Source organism: Dermacentor albipictus, chromosome 10, assembly GCF_038994185.2.
Source record: "Dermacentor albipictus isolate Rhodes 1998 colony chromosome 10, USDA_Dalb.pri_finalv2, whole genome shotgun sequence".
NCBI lineage: Eukaryota > Metazoa > Arthropoda > Arachnida > Ixodida > Ixodidae > Dermacentor > Dermacentor albipictus.
The window spans coordinates 46,550,029-46,567,728 of NC_091830.1; the positions used below are offsets into that span (position 1 = coordinate 46,550,029).

The 17,700-nt window shown below is 44.6% G+C and overlaps 2 protein-coding genes across 6 annotated transcripts in view; one reads left to right on the forward strand and one right to left on the reverse strand.

Annotated features, from left to right (window-relative positions):
• The window catches only part of Pus10 (Pseudouridine synthase 10), a 192,568-nt gene that overhangs the window by 136,046 nt on the left and 38,822 nt on the right, over positions 1-17,700 (forward strand). The gene's annotated exons all lie outside the window — the stretch shown is intronic.
• The window catches only part of LOC139050457 (uncharacterized), a 48,929-nt gene continuing 31,543 nt past the window's right edge, over positions 315-17,700 (reverse strand). For 2 of the 4 annotated variants that reach the window (XM_070526866.1, XM_070526864.1), the window contains one exon: positions 315-15,774. In XM_070526866.1, coding sequence (XP_070382967.1) covers positions 15,352-15,774 — 423 coding nt within the window. In that variant the 3' untranslated portion in view covers positions 315-15,351. Of the gene's footprint in view, positions 15,817-17,700 lie in introns of all 4 variants that reach the window. The other 2 variants (XM_070526863.1, XM_070526865.1) reach the window with 1 other exon arrangement.

A 17,700-nucleotide genomic window follows, 5' to 3' on the forward strand; every position in this document is an offset into this window, starting at 1 on the left:
TCAAAAATGTAGAAACTCCTTTAAAAGTGCCTGTCCTCTGTCTCCCCGCACTTCCAGAACATACAGTTGAACTGTAACCTTAAGTCGCATCCGATACCAAAATACCTTTAATATATCCGACACTTGTTATAAGTACACAGTATTCTTTACACACTGATATCAGTGGGAAACATTTCATTTGCTTCGTTATATCCGTGTTCATTATTTAGAGGTTCGATGGCAATTTTATTAGGTGTAGACGTCCATCCAAGTAAAAAAACCCAGCAGTAACCCATAAACTGCAGCAGTGCAGTAAGAAGCCACAAGCAGACCAATTCGAAACTTGAGATTCATTTTTCTTCATTTTATTGCATTTCCTAGCGCTTCATGTGTGTATGTTTTTATTTGGTGACAGCAGGAGAGAATGATGCTATGACAGTACACTTGTGCTTGCAGTTAATGGGGGTTAAGTTGCTTTCTCCACGTGTTCTTCGAGTACATTGCAGATGAAATTGAATGACAAGCAAAAAGGGGTTTAGTCACCGATGATGAGTATTTGGCATTAGAAGAAGAACACGGCGCAGACGATTTCACCACAGTGAAAGGAAACCATGTGGTGAAGCCATGCCAAGACACTACCGCACCCAGTGACGTGTGAATACACTAGAATGCGTGTCCCCTGCTAAACACTTGCATCTTCACGGCTTTACACGCCACCAATAAGCTCTTCCAGGTTGTAATTTTGTCGTGCAACAATAATCGGAACCATTGTGAGCATTTCCTTTCCAAAATAAAGTGCCGAGAGCTTTGCTGCCGAGAATGCTAGCACACATGTAATGTCATTGAGTGCAACTTGTTCAGAGTATTACTGAAGCAAAATGCATTGGAAAATGGTTGCAACTGCCATAAAAAGTACCCCTCAAGGTGTTTAAAAGCTAAACTCTTGAAACAGATTTCACCGTTTGGGGCGTATCTTGTCCTACAACAATAATCGCTGTTTGTCTTGCCTGCATTTCCTTTCTTTAATGCTGCGAACCCAGTACTTTCGAATCGCAAACGGCATATGCATTGTCAGCATGACATGAATTCTCGTCAGGAAAGTAGTGAGCAATAGTAAGTAAATGCAAGCAAGGTAGATGACGATTATTGTTGTGAGACACATATACACCCCAAAGGGTACCATTGTTTTAAGAGTGCAAGATGTCCAAAGGCACACCCCTTTTGGCGTACTTTAAGTTGCACACAACTCACTAAAGCACATGCCGAATTAAGGTTTTGGCATTTTTTTACACCCATTGACAAGGCATGAGCATCACAGTATCCAGTGCACATCAAAATATGGAATGCACTAATAGACTTACCCCCGTATTCAGAAATGTATCTTTAAGCCCATGCTGGTCTTGATATAAACGACGCCTGGTGTGAACGTACCCAAGGTGCTCATTGCACTTCCTTAAGTGCATTCACGACAGGCGTCACTTAAATGAAGTCAAGTGTGGGCTCCAAGTTGCATTCCTGAATACGGGGGGTTAGACTGCAAATCACTTCACACCCTTGGGCTACAAGCGTCACGAAGTGCAAATCTCTTTCTCACAGTGTTAAAAGCTACACCCTTTAGGGTGTATTTTCATCACTGCAGTGAGTGTCTTCAATCTTGCGAGCAAATTTTCAATGCTGTGCACTTTCCTGCCGGGAACACCATCTGCATCAAGGCACCCGATGACATTTCCGGCAGGAAAGAAGCAGGCGTGCGGTAGTAGAGGAATCGAGCGCAAGGCTGGTGATTAATGTTATGGCAAAACTGCACCCTAAAGGGTGCAGCAATATACACTCTAAAAACGGTTTACACCCTTTGAGCTGTACTTCATGGACTCACAAAAATAATTATTTGTTGTGGTTGCATTTCCTTTCTTGAGTACTCTGCGCCCGCTACTTTCCAGCCAAGAATGCTATGTCACACTGATAATGTGCATGGTGTTCACGACCTGGAAGTACCGGGCATGCAGCGTTGGAGAAAGGAATAGGGGACGCAGGTAAATGTCGATTACCGTTGTGGGACAAAGATACACCTGAAAGGGTGTAAACTGTTTTTACTAGAGTGTACGTGAGCACACACATAAAGCCTCCTCTTCGTTCGCACATAATGCTTGTGCCAGAAACTTGAATAGCAGAGAATAGATCCGAGCGCAGTGCTGAAAGTTTACGATTGCATCTCCCAGCAGCACTGCCCGACATAATGGCGCTGAGGAAGTGAAATAGTTAAATTTGGGAGCAAGAAGGTAATGCGTGTGCTTCTGCATATAGCTGCCACCTTGATTTCTGAGCCAATATGGTAGGGTGTTCCAGAAAACTACAGCTTCAGCCATCGTTTCGTGCACTTCATGACCCTTGTGGCAGGATGCCAACTGCATTAGGTGCAAATTTCTGGATAGCTATTATGCCTTGCTGTGACGATAAGCACTCATCAGGCAACATTATCTGTCAGCTTGATGCATCCAGGTTGCTCTTATATAGATGCGCTAATTGACCTAACAGTAGCACTGGTATGATAGTCAAGACAGCATGACCACATTTTTTTTTGCTTAACATTACTTCATACTTGATGTATTCCTTTACATAAATGAGTTGTGTATCTTGAAAGCATCTGCTGCTGTTGACGAAATGAGGTGGCTGCAGCTTTCTTTTTGCAGCTGTTTTATCGGCACGAAATGGCAGGGGAAAAATTAATGATCTGATCTGAACGCACTGGTAGCGGCAGTACCCCGGGCATGTCCTAGCCAAAACCAATACACCATGTACATGCACAAGCAGCTTGAGGCTTTACGTCAGTTGAGTCCTGCATTGAATTGCACTCACAGCTGTGAGCAGCGGTGGTGAGCTATGTACGAGAACAATGTGTTTGTCATCATGGCTGATGTTTTACGCTCTTCCCTTATCTCTGACAATCACTTCACAAGCATGGGAATGACCACCAAAACATGTGCAAGAAGAAAAACATACAATGCGTGTTACATTTTGCTCCGGTAGCTCAGACTGAGCTTTCCAAGCCACCTGGCACTCACGCGTGTGCTGACCACTGTTTCTGGCTAAACAGAAGGCCACAACCAACTTTTTATGCCACAACAGTGTTAAAGGTGATGCTAACATTTTGAACTTTTCAAGTTTCGGAGCAGCTGTTTTCACTGACGTTTTAGAAGGAGCTGGCCAAAAGTGGTGATTAACTGTTAACTAGTAATGGGTTACAAACATTGCTCTGATGCTGCTGGTTGGCAAGAATGTCTCAGTTCTGCATAAACATAATGCGTGAGACATTAGCTAGCACATACGAGAGTCTTTACAGGGTAAAAGCGTTCAAAATGACACAGGACACAGTAGAGGGATGCTCAACCTTCAACAATGCACCAAGTGACCTTTACACGTGCCTTTTGTGTCCTTTTACCTTTTAAAGACTGGGTGCCAGCTTGGCCAAACACGTGTCATTTTTTTTTCTCATGATAAAGCAATCTCAAATATTTTTAGCATCTCAGCCAATAGGCCTCCAAAACATATGCAAATTTCTAAATTACTCTAAAGCTATCGGAGCCTGTGGTACACAAGACAATGAGCCAACCGTGCAGTCATAGCAGCAATACAGTGCAACACTGTTCTACGCTTCAGTTTTCTAATGAAGGAAAACATTAAACAGACAGCTGTTTACTGGCTTTCTTCAAGCTGCCATCTCATATCATTTCTAATGAGAATAACAGCAAAAAATCCAAACATGCCAAAGGGCCACAGGAAAGTGGTAGGCTTGAATTCATCAACAGGTGGCAAACAGGGAAAGCCTTCGCTCAGAGCCAATGTTCTGACCAAGCTTACTGTCCTTATCAGGGCAACAACAGATGCTTTACACCTGTTGTTTCCACAAAGTATCAGCCACACTGCTGGAAACGGCTTTGTGCTAAGACTTCCCTTGTTTGTTCACTGTCAGTCAATTAGACATAAGAAAATGTTTCAAACACTGCACCAGTGCATCCATCACACTTTTCACAAAACATTTGTAACTTCTCAAACCATAACATTTCAAAAAGAAACGCTAGAACAAGCACAACAATGCCAGCAACCACAAATCTTGAAACAGCAAGTCCTGCAACAACCAAACAAGTCCAGCTTGGCAAGTCAAACATCACTGCCACGATCATCAATGGCACCGGGCCATTTCACAACGGGCATCACGGTGACCTCCGGTTACAGCTATGCAGCATTCATTACATCAAAGACCTACACGCAGTGATAGATGACAAAAACTTCCATTCAGAGCGACGGCCTCCACAGGACATTGAGTTAACACCAATCCAGTGACAACATTAGGCTGGAAATAGATGACAAACATTTCAAAACATCCGTAAACCAGCGTTACGCCTTCAACCAACCAGTGAGCATTACCGGGCGGTGTGCCGCAACTCCTGCCGTCAACCTCTCTGCAATCCTTGGCACTACCAACAGTGTTCCAGGTGAACAAAACTGGCGCCACATTCCACAAAAAGAAACAAAGCCGAGCCAGCTTTACATGCATCAAACGTTCACAAACATCAACACTTGCTAAAACAAAGTCCATCACCTCCTAACCAGCCATTCTACCATGGCACAATGCCGAACTCCATTCCCGCAACGCTGGCACAACGTCGGTGGCTCTAGCTGTACACGTTCGTTGGCGCTGACAGCCGGTAACTTCTGAAGCGAAGCGTTTTTTTTTTCTTTTTCGCATTGAAGCGAACATCAGACTGGTTGGCGGTGTTGTGGCCAGCTAGTGTGGCTCCCTAACATGCAACATAAGTTCCCTGGCAAAAACATGCCAGCAGACAAGGGAAGGATGCTAATGCCCGCCTGGTGTATTGTATGGCTGTGAATATGTGTCGGTGAAAATACCGCGTACGACAAAGGCTGGGCGCAAGAAAAAAAAAAGTAGCTAGTGCATAAGTAAAGCCAAAGCTTCTCTAAATCCATCCTCGTGTATGGTTAATATAAGCAACTAATAATAACTCTATTAACATTGACTATGAAATAATGTCACCGGTCATTGTGTCCCACAGCACACAGGCTTGTAGTGCAAGGCCATAATGGCTTTTAAGAAGGCATCAGTGCGCAAAACGTGCTGCAATTAATGGTTTAGCTGCACGCATTTCACAAAAAACAAACGCTTTGGAGGCATGCGAAAATAGGGCGGAGTGGTATCTGGCAGCCTTACTGGGGGGTTCTACACAAGTGCTTGGTTGATGTCATGCCTCTTAGAATTAGTGCGAGTTAGAACAGCATACAACAGCCAATTTTTTACAGTAATCAGAACTCCTGGCGACGCAAGCACACACTCCATACTCCTAACGCTGACCGCTATGCTTAGCATCGCACTCCTCGCATTGAAAACGTTTGTGCAAGCAACATCTCAAGATAGTGTGCAATAATGGGCTTAAATGGCTACAAGGTGAAGCGTGTGCACATTTGAGCGACGAGTACATTTGTTATCGATGAACCATTTCGACACGCCAACATTTACAAAAGTGTGTATACAGGATGATCTGTACAAGTGGGCCTCAAGTTTTTTCTTTTTTTTTTCTCAAAAACTCGGAGCAGTAAAAAAAAAAGAAAAAAGTGCAACATGCGGAACACACATGTATTGCATCATGCAAACACTCAATGCCTTTAGAAACGCGGATGAGGGTACTTTATGATCGTCTGGATGCACAGGCGTTTCCTTCTGCTTCTAGCCATGTCTGGTTAACATTAAGGAAGCCCAGGTCTGCTTCACCAAAGGCCAGCAAGACTGCGACTTCTGGAGCAGTGTGGCATAAATGTTGTGACCAGTAATCACGTTCCTGATCTACAGCTTCCAAAAATGGATGAGGGGACCGCTCGAAGTTTTTTTTTCTTCCTCTGCAAACACATTTCGCAACCTTTGTCGCTCGCCTTGATTGTGCACAACTTGCATTTGCTTTCTGCTACTGGATATTCCAACATTGTCCAAGACAATGAAAGGCTTTTGCCCCCACACAGTTTAGTTCTGCACTTCCCTTAAAGGAGTACTGACATGTACAAGCTACTCGCATGTAAAAGGATCACATTTAGCAATAATGAGGGTTGCGAAAAACTTATAAAATAGTTTAATTTGAAACTAAAGTTAGCCTTGAAATGCCAGACCTGGTGTCATCAGCATTGTTGCGGCATCATGACTCGAGAACAAAATTTGCTGATGTGTAACAATAAGATTAGGTATGATGATGTTGTCCATAAAAAAAAAAAGATTAACAAGAGCATTGCACATGTTTGACACTTTCCTGTATTTTTCATATGATTTAGAGGATTTGGACCTTCATGTAATTAACAGAAAAAGAATGACGAATGTTTTGGCAGTACTCCTTTAAAATTAAAGACACTGTGTGGCGTGTGTATAATAGTAGGCAAATGCAGCTCTGAGTGTTTTTGTTTTACACAACTTTGCACAAGGTCAGGGGCAGTGATAATGCAACGCCTGCAGGCGGCATGAACTTGTACCGCCAGTGTCTCGCAAATATGAATAGAAGTGCTGTTTCCTGTCGTACTGATCCAAGTCTCAAGGCTTTGAACTCAATATTACACAAAGCCAACCACACGCGAAGTAAGAGATTTTGCAGGAGCTGATCGTCGAGCATTTAAAAGCTTCAATGTACACACGTTAAGCACGTTGGTCAGGTATTCTCCCCTGTTCAGTGACTACGGTTGAGGCGGTCTTATGTCAATGACTGAAACAGAACACAAGAGGCAAGAGTTTGGCTAGAGCGACAGATTATGCTGCCAAGGGACAGTCCCACAGTATGTTATATGCCGAGAGAGGTAACATTCGTAGTTGAAGATGTAAAACTTAACGGGAATCTGTTACCCTCAAAACAGTAGAACTGTTCAGGAGGAAATTAACTTTTCTATAGGTTTAAGAAATTGCAACTGTACAGACAGCAAGCCTAGAATAACCCAGCCACAAGGTGGAGCATCACCCACCAATGACACACCTGCGTCGGTGTGTGGATGTCCCACCACAAATTACTGCCTTGACGAGTCCGATAGACTGCACACAAGAGGGCACCACCACACTTTTGCAAACAGCGTGGTTTGACTATCAGCGAGTCCTTCCGCAGAGAAATCAGTGAATCGCCAACTGCCTCGTCCTTTTTCATGTCAGGATGCAAGGTGGCCTTTGTGTCGATCAGTCGTTGGCCATTATTTGGCAATTATAAAATAGGGGTCAAGATCATTGGCAGCTCAATATGGGGAATTGCTTCTGCATTCTCACAATGAATGTGCCAATCCTGTGCAATGTTTGTACCCCTTCATCACTTAAGAAGGATATCCTCTTCATTATGCATGATGCTATGGACATTTTAGCCAGACTTGCAATACTGTGTGGACCATCGGCACACATTACAAAACTTATTTCTCGATGCACCCGTTACCAGTGGCATCTTCAAATGCACGCAACACATTAATAACCTGGGTATCCTTCAGTTCTTGTTTTTTTTTCATGCTTGTGGTTTTGAGGCATCAACTTGGCATTTATATCATGGACTTGGTGACTAAAGGGGTTACAATTAAGCTGGTACTATTGCAAAGCCTATTCTCTCCCTTTCTCTCTTTTCAACTTTCAAGGCAACCGCAATCACTGAACAGATGGGCAGACAATGACAACGTGCAAATCGTTCAGCGATAAAATTACTCCAGCTGTAAAAAAAAAGGGGGGGGGGGGAGCGGTGCAGAAGGAAATATATCATTCTATCTCGGTGAACGCAAACCATCGAGTGCCATGCAAGCACAGCAATGTGACTACGAGTGCTACGGACTATGCACACTGACAAGAAAATGTGCAAAAAACAGTGTGCTCTCTCTGAATAGTGAAACTTCGTCTCACGGCTCTGCTCAACAGACACGCAGTTAGTAATGTGCACATAACACAAAGACAGCACAGCGTACAGCAACGGGGAACAAGAAAAAAAATTTTCAACTCCCAAAAACCCGTGACTAACACCCGACACGATTGTCATATAAACTATGATATATATAGTACAGTATGCGATCTTGTATGCAGGTCACTTTCTGCACAGTTTAAAAAGACAGCACTAAACAGATGCTGCACTGTTACAGATTACACTAAAATACGGCTATAGCATAAAATGTGCATCTTTCTTTTAGTGTATGCTTTCTCTTAACAGCATCTAAATAATTTCAACGACGGTGGCTCTCATGACACGTCTGAATAAACAATGCCCTATAAAAAATGTCAACAGCTTAAACAACATACCAACTGGTTTCGTCATTCCATTTTTACTGTAGCTAGGCCACTGGCTCGATCTTTCTTTTCGATCTTTCTTGGTGTCAGTTATGGCGTGAAAAAAGGCTATCAGCTTCGAAAGGCCAAGCCAAGTGAAGAAAGATAAGACAGAGGTGCAATCTTGAAAACAACAAAGCAAAGCTCGGAGAGAACTCTCGTATCGGAGTGTTTTGACCAGAACGAATACGCTTGGTGCTACTACCATCTCAGCGGGACACTAGAACACTAATGCAAAGAGGAGCTTTGGTAGCGGCACCTGGTGGAACCGTGTTCAAATAGAACCTGCAACAACATTCTTCTGTTGAGTAACAATTTTTGGCACGTAAGAGCAGAGCATTGAGAAGTTTGCATTACTGTGAAAAACCTTTACACTGGCAGATAAGAGTAGGCAGCCACAGCTTGTAATGCGAGGCCAACGTGTTGAGAATGTTACATGGTATTATCGCCAAGTGAGGCCATCGCAGCTTTGTCCGGGTGTTTTGCTTAAATGGTAATGCTAAACCATATAATAAAATTTTGATGGATAAAAGAGGAAGAGGAAGTTAAGATTCTTGCTATCACTAATCTGGGAAGCTTTCATCTACCATTAATAATGTTTAGCAATGCCTGCCCAGCCTGAATTCCTTAGATAAGACATGTCTTATTTTTTATGCTATATCCTGGCTCTCACTACAAGAAATACAACTTTCAATATTATAAGTGTTTACCATTATAAATGTTCAAAGCTGGCACACAGCATTTTCAAAATTAACGCTTGAAAGTTACTCGAGACCAGTTATGTAGTTCTGTTACCTCCTACAAATAAGACTGCAGCCACATTTAAGGACCTGAAAGTGAAGGGAACGCCCCAGGAAACACCTACTCAGTCGGTTTAAGTGCCTGAAGCAACATGCAAGTTCTCCGACCAGCACCCACGTTTGAACGCTCCTAAACTTTGCTCCGAGGAGCCACTAATTGTTCACCCTCTAAGCAGCAAATAGATGAAGCAGTCATTGTCTCATCACTAGTTTTCTTCACGCATTAGCCCAACTTGTGTCGGCTATGCCAGAAGCGTCTGGAAGTCTGGGACAGTGTCATAACAGAATGTCAAAGCTAACTTGCATGCCGACTACCAAAAACAAAAGAAAGCAGAGGAGAGGACCAAACCGCTGTATCATGTTGAAGTGAGAGGGAGAAAAGAAGAAAGAAAGAAGTGTCCTGTGGCCTAGCTACAATGCCTGCATCAATGTATAATCGTGCCCACACAAACCAAATAACTTTGCAAGAGCTTGCTTCCCTCTCGAAAGAGGAAGGTCGCGCTCTCAGGTACGTCGGTCATCTCCCAGACACACAGTTATGTAGTCAAGAGAGAACAAAACACAAGACAACAACAACAACGCAAAACAACAATGGCAAAACGCAGGAGCACAGTGCCTCTCCGTCACTGCGTGTGCGACAAATTTTAACCGCCAGCTTTATTGACGTGAAAAAAAGTGTTATTTAGGTGCGAAGCAACACAGGGTGCATGTAATCGTGGATACATCACCTTCACACATACTTTGAACGAGAGTGTGCCATATCGTTAAATGCTGTGATGCCTGTACAAAAAGAAACACGCAACCCACCATGCGGGCTGCGCAAAAGGACTGAGGTTAATGGGGGGGGAACAAACTAAACAAAACGAACACCGGTAATGCCAACAGAAACAGTGGCCTGCCTGCCACCGGAACGCAATGAAAAAGACTTCTCTCTCCTCCCACGGGTTGCAAGTCTACTTGTGCCCAAAAAAGACGGTCACGTGCTCACAGTCTTGGAGAGTCTTCAAAAGACACCGTCAAGAACAGCTGGCAGCCAGCATTATGCAAACCTCAATATTGGAGGCAGCAAAGTTCATGCTGAGACTAGCTGCACGCGACCTGCTGCAACATCTCATGTGGTTCTCAAACAAGACTGTTCGGTCTGCTCACTGAACGCCGAAAATGTAACAAGATTTGTCGCGTCGTATTTGTCAATGATAAAAACTCTCATGCAAAACAAGTCATAAATATAAGCTACTACTTGTGTTGTTGTGCAATTTACATCGCGGAAGCTCCCAGCGCCAATACCCTTGCTTTGTGCGTGACCCATTTTCCATTTCGTGAAAACTCGAATGAAAACTCGGAGTGGACGCCAGCACAATTGTGCGGCACTCACGAAAAGCGAGCGAACTCGCACATCTGAAAGTCTCATTAAAAACGTACTCAAATAACGAATCTGGCTTGGTCTACAGAAGATGCGTGCTCAAATATGCTGCTCCGATAAGGACAACGATACCCACCTACTTTCCCCCCTCTGATAGCCAGTGTTCTGCTGCATGGAGGAAGGAAAGCGTAGGAGAGGCCCCGGCCGGCCCGGACGTCTTGGAGAAAGCGTGGCGGAAGTCGTGTGCTGTTTCTCGCAAATGAGCACTGAGCCTGGTACCTCAAATGTCAACGTCGCCATAGCAACCACGCTCCTGATGCTCTCTCACTGCTGCTCTCAGCCTCCGAAAAGCGATGTCAAGTTTTTCAACCCGGATCACTCTCAAAGCCAATTCCATTCGCGAGATAATCTAAGTCTGGAGTGTGGTGTGTAAGCTTGAAAGTTGTGCTTTGGGTCTGTAAGTGTCAGAGTGTCGGCCAACAACAGAGACGCGCGTGTAATCACGACGCAGGCCTCTGTCGACTTCTCCAACGCGCCACTGAAAGACACAGGGGCACATCTGCTTCCCTAAAGCTGTTACAGAAGTTTCGTACGTTTTGTTCTTACACGTGTGAGCAGCGCACATTGACAGCTGCTTGTAGCAACGCGAGTTCAAAGCTCGTGCCATCTGTGCAGGTGAGCTGATTGGAGACTCAAAGGGCACACCAATGTGGTTGCACTTCTGGCTTCAAAAACACGACGTCCGGGCCTCTCCTATTTTGTTTCTTTCCTCTGTGTGCTGTAATAACATTGCCAATTAAGGAGTATCCAAATAGCAATAAATATTTTTAAGTGAATATGAACATGAGAGAAAATCAACCTACAAATGTTGAATTGAATACCAAGTAGTCTCTGATTTCTAATCAATGTGAAGTAGAAAGGTTGCATGGAGTTCACTTGATTAGAAACAAAATACTTATTTACATTATCTGAAACATGTTATGCCGGTAAATTGAGCAGGCTGTGAATTAGAAATAACTGGAAGGTGATTGCACCTGGTTAATTAATGACGATGACTGTAATGAAACAATGGAACAGCACACTGCCGGATACACATATAACGTTGTGTTCACTGAAGGACCTCAGTGTAGTGGTACTACAGCACCAGACATTGGTTTAAAAGGACGCTGAATACGGTGAGAGGCTCAATAAAAATTGTTCTCTTAAATTTGGACAACAAATTTGTAACACGCCCAAGCACAGTGCATCCTTATTCAATTGCTGGGAATTATTGTGCAGAATTGGCTGCTCCCTGTGTTGACCTGAAAACTGATCCCTCTGCACAGTAATCTCGGCTGTGTTGCAGCAGAATTATTTGGAATGCTAGCCGCCAATTTCTCTCTGTAGACTATGTATTATGATGTACCTGCTGCATACGTACGTGCAGACTACATAGTACATGTAGACTACATACAGTCGAACCCGGATACATCGAACCCACATAACGCGAATTACTGCGTAGAATGAACAGTTGTAAAATCCCCTTGAAAGTTTGTGTAATATAACATTTTTATTTTATATATCGAATTACCTATATAAGAACTTTCTTGTGATCCCTTTCAGATTGAATATGTTCGGGTTCAACTGTACAAATGTGCAGACTATGTACACACGTGTAGACAATATGTGTTGTTGTCCCTTACAGTCGAAAAGAAACAAATATCTGAAAATTTTGAATAACTAATTCTCGAATGGAACACAAAGTGAATAGCAAACACTGTTCAATTCGTATTGGAAATTTTAAATATTCGGACACCCCTAGTCACTTGACTGCCATTTACACAGAAATGGAAGATACGGCCCGCCACGCTTACAGTCGCATTACCCGCACGTCTTTTTTGCCAAGCCATTATTGTAATGTCTAAGCGCCAAATAAAAGACTGCATAAATTGTGAACAAAAGACCCGTATTGTAGGCAAATAATCATAGCAAACAAAGATGTCTGCCTTTGCCAATACCACATGACCAGTAACTTTCCGATGAATCACAAGTCATGGAGCGCATAAAAGACGCGAAAGAATGTCTCAATGCTGGGCCTGAAGGAAGGAGAAAAATCAAGGTACAAAGCATCAGAAGCCAAAACTAAACAAAACGAGCCCCGTAATTGGATTTTAAAGAAACTGTCAGCACAAACAAAAATAACTGTGTGCTTTATAAAAAAAGCTGCACTAACACGACACTTATGCATCAAACTGCCTAATGTGAACATGCTGGTGTAAGCTCGGAAAAAAAAAAAAAACTTCCGTTCGTAAAAATTCTGCTGGATTCGGGAGGCCCTGCTCAAATTATGAAGCATATGAAGGACACACAACAACCATGAAATGATTTTGTGAACACCTTACTCACATTCCCAATTTGTGCATTTGCATAATTGGGCTATTTTCGGCTACAGGGAAGCAAAAGAAGTCAAAAGCTCGCCCACCTATGCATGCGCATGGCTAGGCGCTTTACTATAAATGTTAATGCATTGTGAATGTATGAAAATTTATGAGCACAGCCTGTCACAGCCCTTTGAAAGTCAGTGTAATATGAACATCAGATTTTTCACAACACCTTTTCCAAGCTTGAGAGCCATAAATTTGATTGTATTTGTACAGGAGTAGTTCTGCCACCTTTAGAGCGCTCATATTTCACATTGACGTCACATTTTTGCATATCTGTGCCGCAGTACTTCCGGGCGGCCACTCACCAATGGTGGCAGCACCTTCTGGCAAAATTTTCGCATCACTGTTTAGTGAAAAGATCAGTCCGAGTTCAGCTTCCAACTTATAGCAAAATCGTAGTCTTGCCACATTTGCCAGGAGATGTCCTACAAAGAAGGACAATCATCTAAGTGGCACAATTGAGTGCTACCGATCATTAAACCCTCTGCACACACCTTTAAGCACTACTAATGCCATTCAAATGCAATAAGAGTCATTCACCAAGGACATTAACCAGTCAATTACCAACAGCTAGACTTCTTTTTGGCACTTCATTAGTGGCTGAGCAGCCAAGGCAACGTGGTCTCCGCATGTAAAGTTAGCCGCAAGAAAAATCAAAAGGCACTGGTTTATTAAGGCCATTTATCTATCCGAACAAAACTTGAGCCACTGCTTTAAATGTCCCACCAAACCATTCCTGTCAGTTTTGAGGCTAACGTTCAAAAACATCCTTTTCAAGTGCAGTACTCTAATCCTTTCCCAATACTTTCGTCAAAAAGAAGGCTCCAGTGTGATCGCCTGACCCTTATGCTTTTGTCCCTGTTTCAACCTTATAGCATATTAACCACCTAGCACACAGTTTAATTTTCGCCGTGTACATTTTGGGTTCTGACACTTAGTTCCAAACCTGGACTCCAGGGCGTAAATGCTAACTAACTGGTTCCTTCCATTTGCCAAGGAAGTCCCATGGAGGCTAAGCGTATTTACAAGCAAGCTGCTAACATCTTACCCTCTCATGCCTCTGTTAAGTGTGGAAACCATGACAGACTGTGCTCACGAAAAGTATGTTCATTTGCTCAAGGCAGCACCATGTTTCAACAAAGAGAACAGTCCAGTAAGAGAGATGTTTACGACATGACCAAGATAAAAAAGTCCCCAAGACAGATTGTGAGCACTGAATAGACCTGACATACGAGGCACAGGTTTGGGCCCTAAGTCAGAGCACTGAGACGAAGACGAGTTGTTTTATGATGTGAACACAACCGCAAGATCAGCAAGTTCCAAGGTCACAGTCTGCGGCTAGTCAGTAGGCCACCGCCCCTTCCAACCTCTATATCATTGGCACAACACAGTTTCTTTTCACCAGGGGCCTACTACACAGATGCATGTAAACAAACACTGGGATGCCCACAAACGTTGACAATCACGCACAATACACAAACAGAACACCGACCTTGACTCTAAAGGCCAACCTCGACCTTGAACACGACCTTGAACATGACCTCCGCCATGATGCCCATCCAGATGGGCCAAGTGAACACAGAAAAGTAGAATGTTCATGTTCAACTCCCTGAAAAAAAAACTGTGGGGGGGGGGGGTGGCAACGAGTGACTTTCAATCTGTGAAAGGCCTTGACTCTCTTGGTCCAATACACCAACCGGCCTTCGACCTTCTAAAGCTTGGGCCCGTCTCTTTCAAATAACCCCTTGACCACAACAGCAGTGGCAGACACATTACAGAGTCCAGAGCTCTTCAAGGAGCCAGCTCTTTGTGCCACGAAAAACACGAATGCCACACATAGATGGATTTCCATCGCCTAGGCCAGCCTTGAAGGCCCTGGCCTTGAACACACGGGTCGGCCAAACTGGCCTGTCCTCACCTTCGTGGGACAGTCTGCACGGTGACCCAGAAGACCCATAGGGGGCAAAATGAAGTGAGCTAGGGAAAGAAAGGTTTCAAAAGATAAAAACAAGCGGAAACAAAACCCCAAAAAATCAACAGTTGCACACCACCTCACAGAATTTTGTTAAAAACCCCGCAGAAAAGCAGGCATCACACCCACAGGAAAAAGAAGATCACAAAGCGGCGGCAGGCTGGCATTATAAGCAGGGCCTTGGTAGTGCTCACGCGCACACAAGTGATGCCCACGTCACGGCTCCACGGCCTTTTACCCCCTATGCATCTTCTGACTCACCGTACTCACAGGCAGTACAAAACACGAGCTCATAGCTCACAGCAACGTAAGGCTGAAGAAAAAAAAAAGGAGGAGAAAGCAGAAGAAAGCAGCCAAGTGGCCTCTTCAAGCCCGCAAGCAGAAGGCCTCCGTGAAGGGGCCTCCCTGTTCCCAGATCATCTGAGGGTCGCGCCGCGAGCTCTGCAGCGGCGGTGACCCCGATCACTCAAAGCACGGATGGGCGGTCACGACCTTGACGTCCAGAACACCCCGTGGCCCCTCTGGCAGACGGCCGACACGCTGAGCACGCTATGCAGCGAGTGGCGGGTCTTCTCGACGGGAGCACCGCAGCGACTGCAGAAGCGAAACAGGGGCTCCAGCTCCTTCCAGGTGACAGTGTACTCGCGCGAGGCGTTGGCCACCGCCCTCATGGCCGCCAGCGAGAGGTTCTCGGGCATCTCAGCCGGGGGTGTTATCGCCACCGCGGGAGCCGCTGGCGGCATCTTGAAATGGCTTTCCATCTGGGCATCACTGCTGCGGGAGCGGATCGAGAGGTCAGTGGCCATGCACTCGGCTTCTTCGCTGTCGGCCGCCCCTTCGTCTTCCTCCTCTTCCTCTTCTTCCTCGATCTTTGTGGCGCTGTTCCCGTGGTGGTCGTCCTCGTAGCACTGCAGAATGCATTCCGGCTCAAAGATGCGGCCCATGTCGGCCTGAAACATAGGCACCAGGATGCGGTCACGACCTTATGGTCCCAAGTGCTCTATGTGCAAGTGGTTTAACACAGCACAAAACAAGGGTGTATCACCAGGGCTGTACCACCGCAGTGGATCACATTCAGCGACCCTTTCAGCTCCGTGTGAAGCACGGGAGAATTGCACTGCGTAGGGCTGTGAACACCGCAACTGTCCAGACAAACACCTGGGTCAATATGCCTATGCCTTTCTTATCTCTATGCCTTTCTTATCATCCACTGCTCAGGACCAGCCACTCCTGGCTGGTCCTGAGATGGTGGCATACTGAAGGTATGGAACAAAGGTGGGTGTCCCTGAATGTTGTTGCATTCACAGTCTTGTTAAGGGAGCCCTGCAAATGAAATTTTTTAGGATAGAAAAAAAGCCTGCTTAGTGACTAGCCGACACTCCCATGAATGCCCAAGCCAAATATTACATCTGTGTGTGCAGCAGAGAGGCTACAATATTGCCCCCAGAAATGCAGGCGATAATGTAGGCAAAACACCACTCGGGCTGATGACGAAGCGCAAAAAGGAAAAGAATTGTTGCAATACACCCACCCTGAGCCACTGCACGGCAGGAGGGCCACTTGGCATTTACAGATGGTCTTCCAGCTAAAGCTTATGTAGCAGGGATGTCAATTTATTTTTCACTCCATTTCGCAAAACGAGATGGTAGCATATTTCCATTCTTTTCAATTATACAGAGTTGAATGTCTGAGCCAATCCCATTTCAGCAATGGCTGTGCGTTAACAGTCATTTGACTTAATTCTGGTTAGGCGTCACAATGTAGCAGCCTTGACAATTTGGAGCTTTCTTTTTCTTTTCGTTCCTCACAGCGTGGCAGGAATGCCCGAATAAATGCAATAAATGTACGTGCCCGTGCGTGCCACGTAGTTCTTCCAAGGTCCATGGCCCCGGCACCGATTAGGTAACCACTGGGAAGTGTGACAATTATGATGCCCACAGCTCTTTACTTCCTTCCTGCTTTGGTCCTTATTACAATAACAAACTACTACTGCTACAAAGTAAATTGTAGAATTCACAAAAAACAAAGCTATTGCATTGTCATTCAATTCGAATCAAAATAAGCAACATTTCATCCCCGTTCCATCCTGAGCTTCCAAAAAAACTGAATGATTCCAGAATCTATCTAATTGCGGGATAACAACTCCGCATCTTTGCTGCTAGCAACACTGTGTTCTTGACCGTCACATGGTAGTGACGGTCAAGAACGCAGCAGCAAAACTGTAAATGGCGAAACTAACTCTTTACTGAACGAACCTGAGCCCAGAAAAACAGGCTACACTCAAAGCACAACGACAGTGGCGAACACAGTCGGCGATTGTCGAAAATCTGATCAGTGAGTCAAATGCGTCGGCTTTTATACATTAGTCATCGAATGTTCCAGAGTAATCGCTGGTGCCCATGTGTCTTCCAGAAAGTACTGCACAATTCGCATTGTGCATACAATCAGATTACACAAGGTTCAGTGACAACAGACAGCCTATAGAACCATCGACAACATTAGAGAAACTTCCGATATATGCTGGCGCGTCCTGCGCTGAGCGATATTTGTTAGACTGTGAAAAGCAGTTGCCCGAGAAAGATAAGCAAATACACATGTCAATATGCATGGACCAAGCCCACCATGCAGCCCACCATGCATGGAATAGTTAAGGTGTCCACCTTGAGCGAGGCAGTTAGTATATCTATGGCTGATGCATCCTTCTACCCACTTTTAACTCGCACTTTCATTTTTAGACGTCGAGGAGCAACTGTAACTACGAACTGCTCTGCATCCTCATTGCTCTTTCGACTTAAAGCCCACCGGGGTGCAGCCATGTCAACATCACTCCAAAT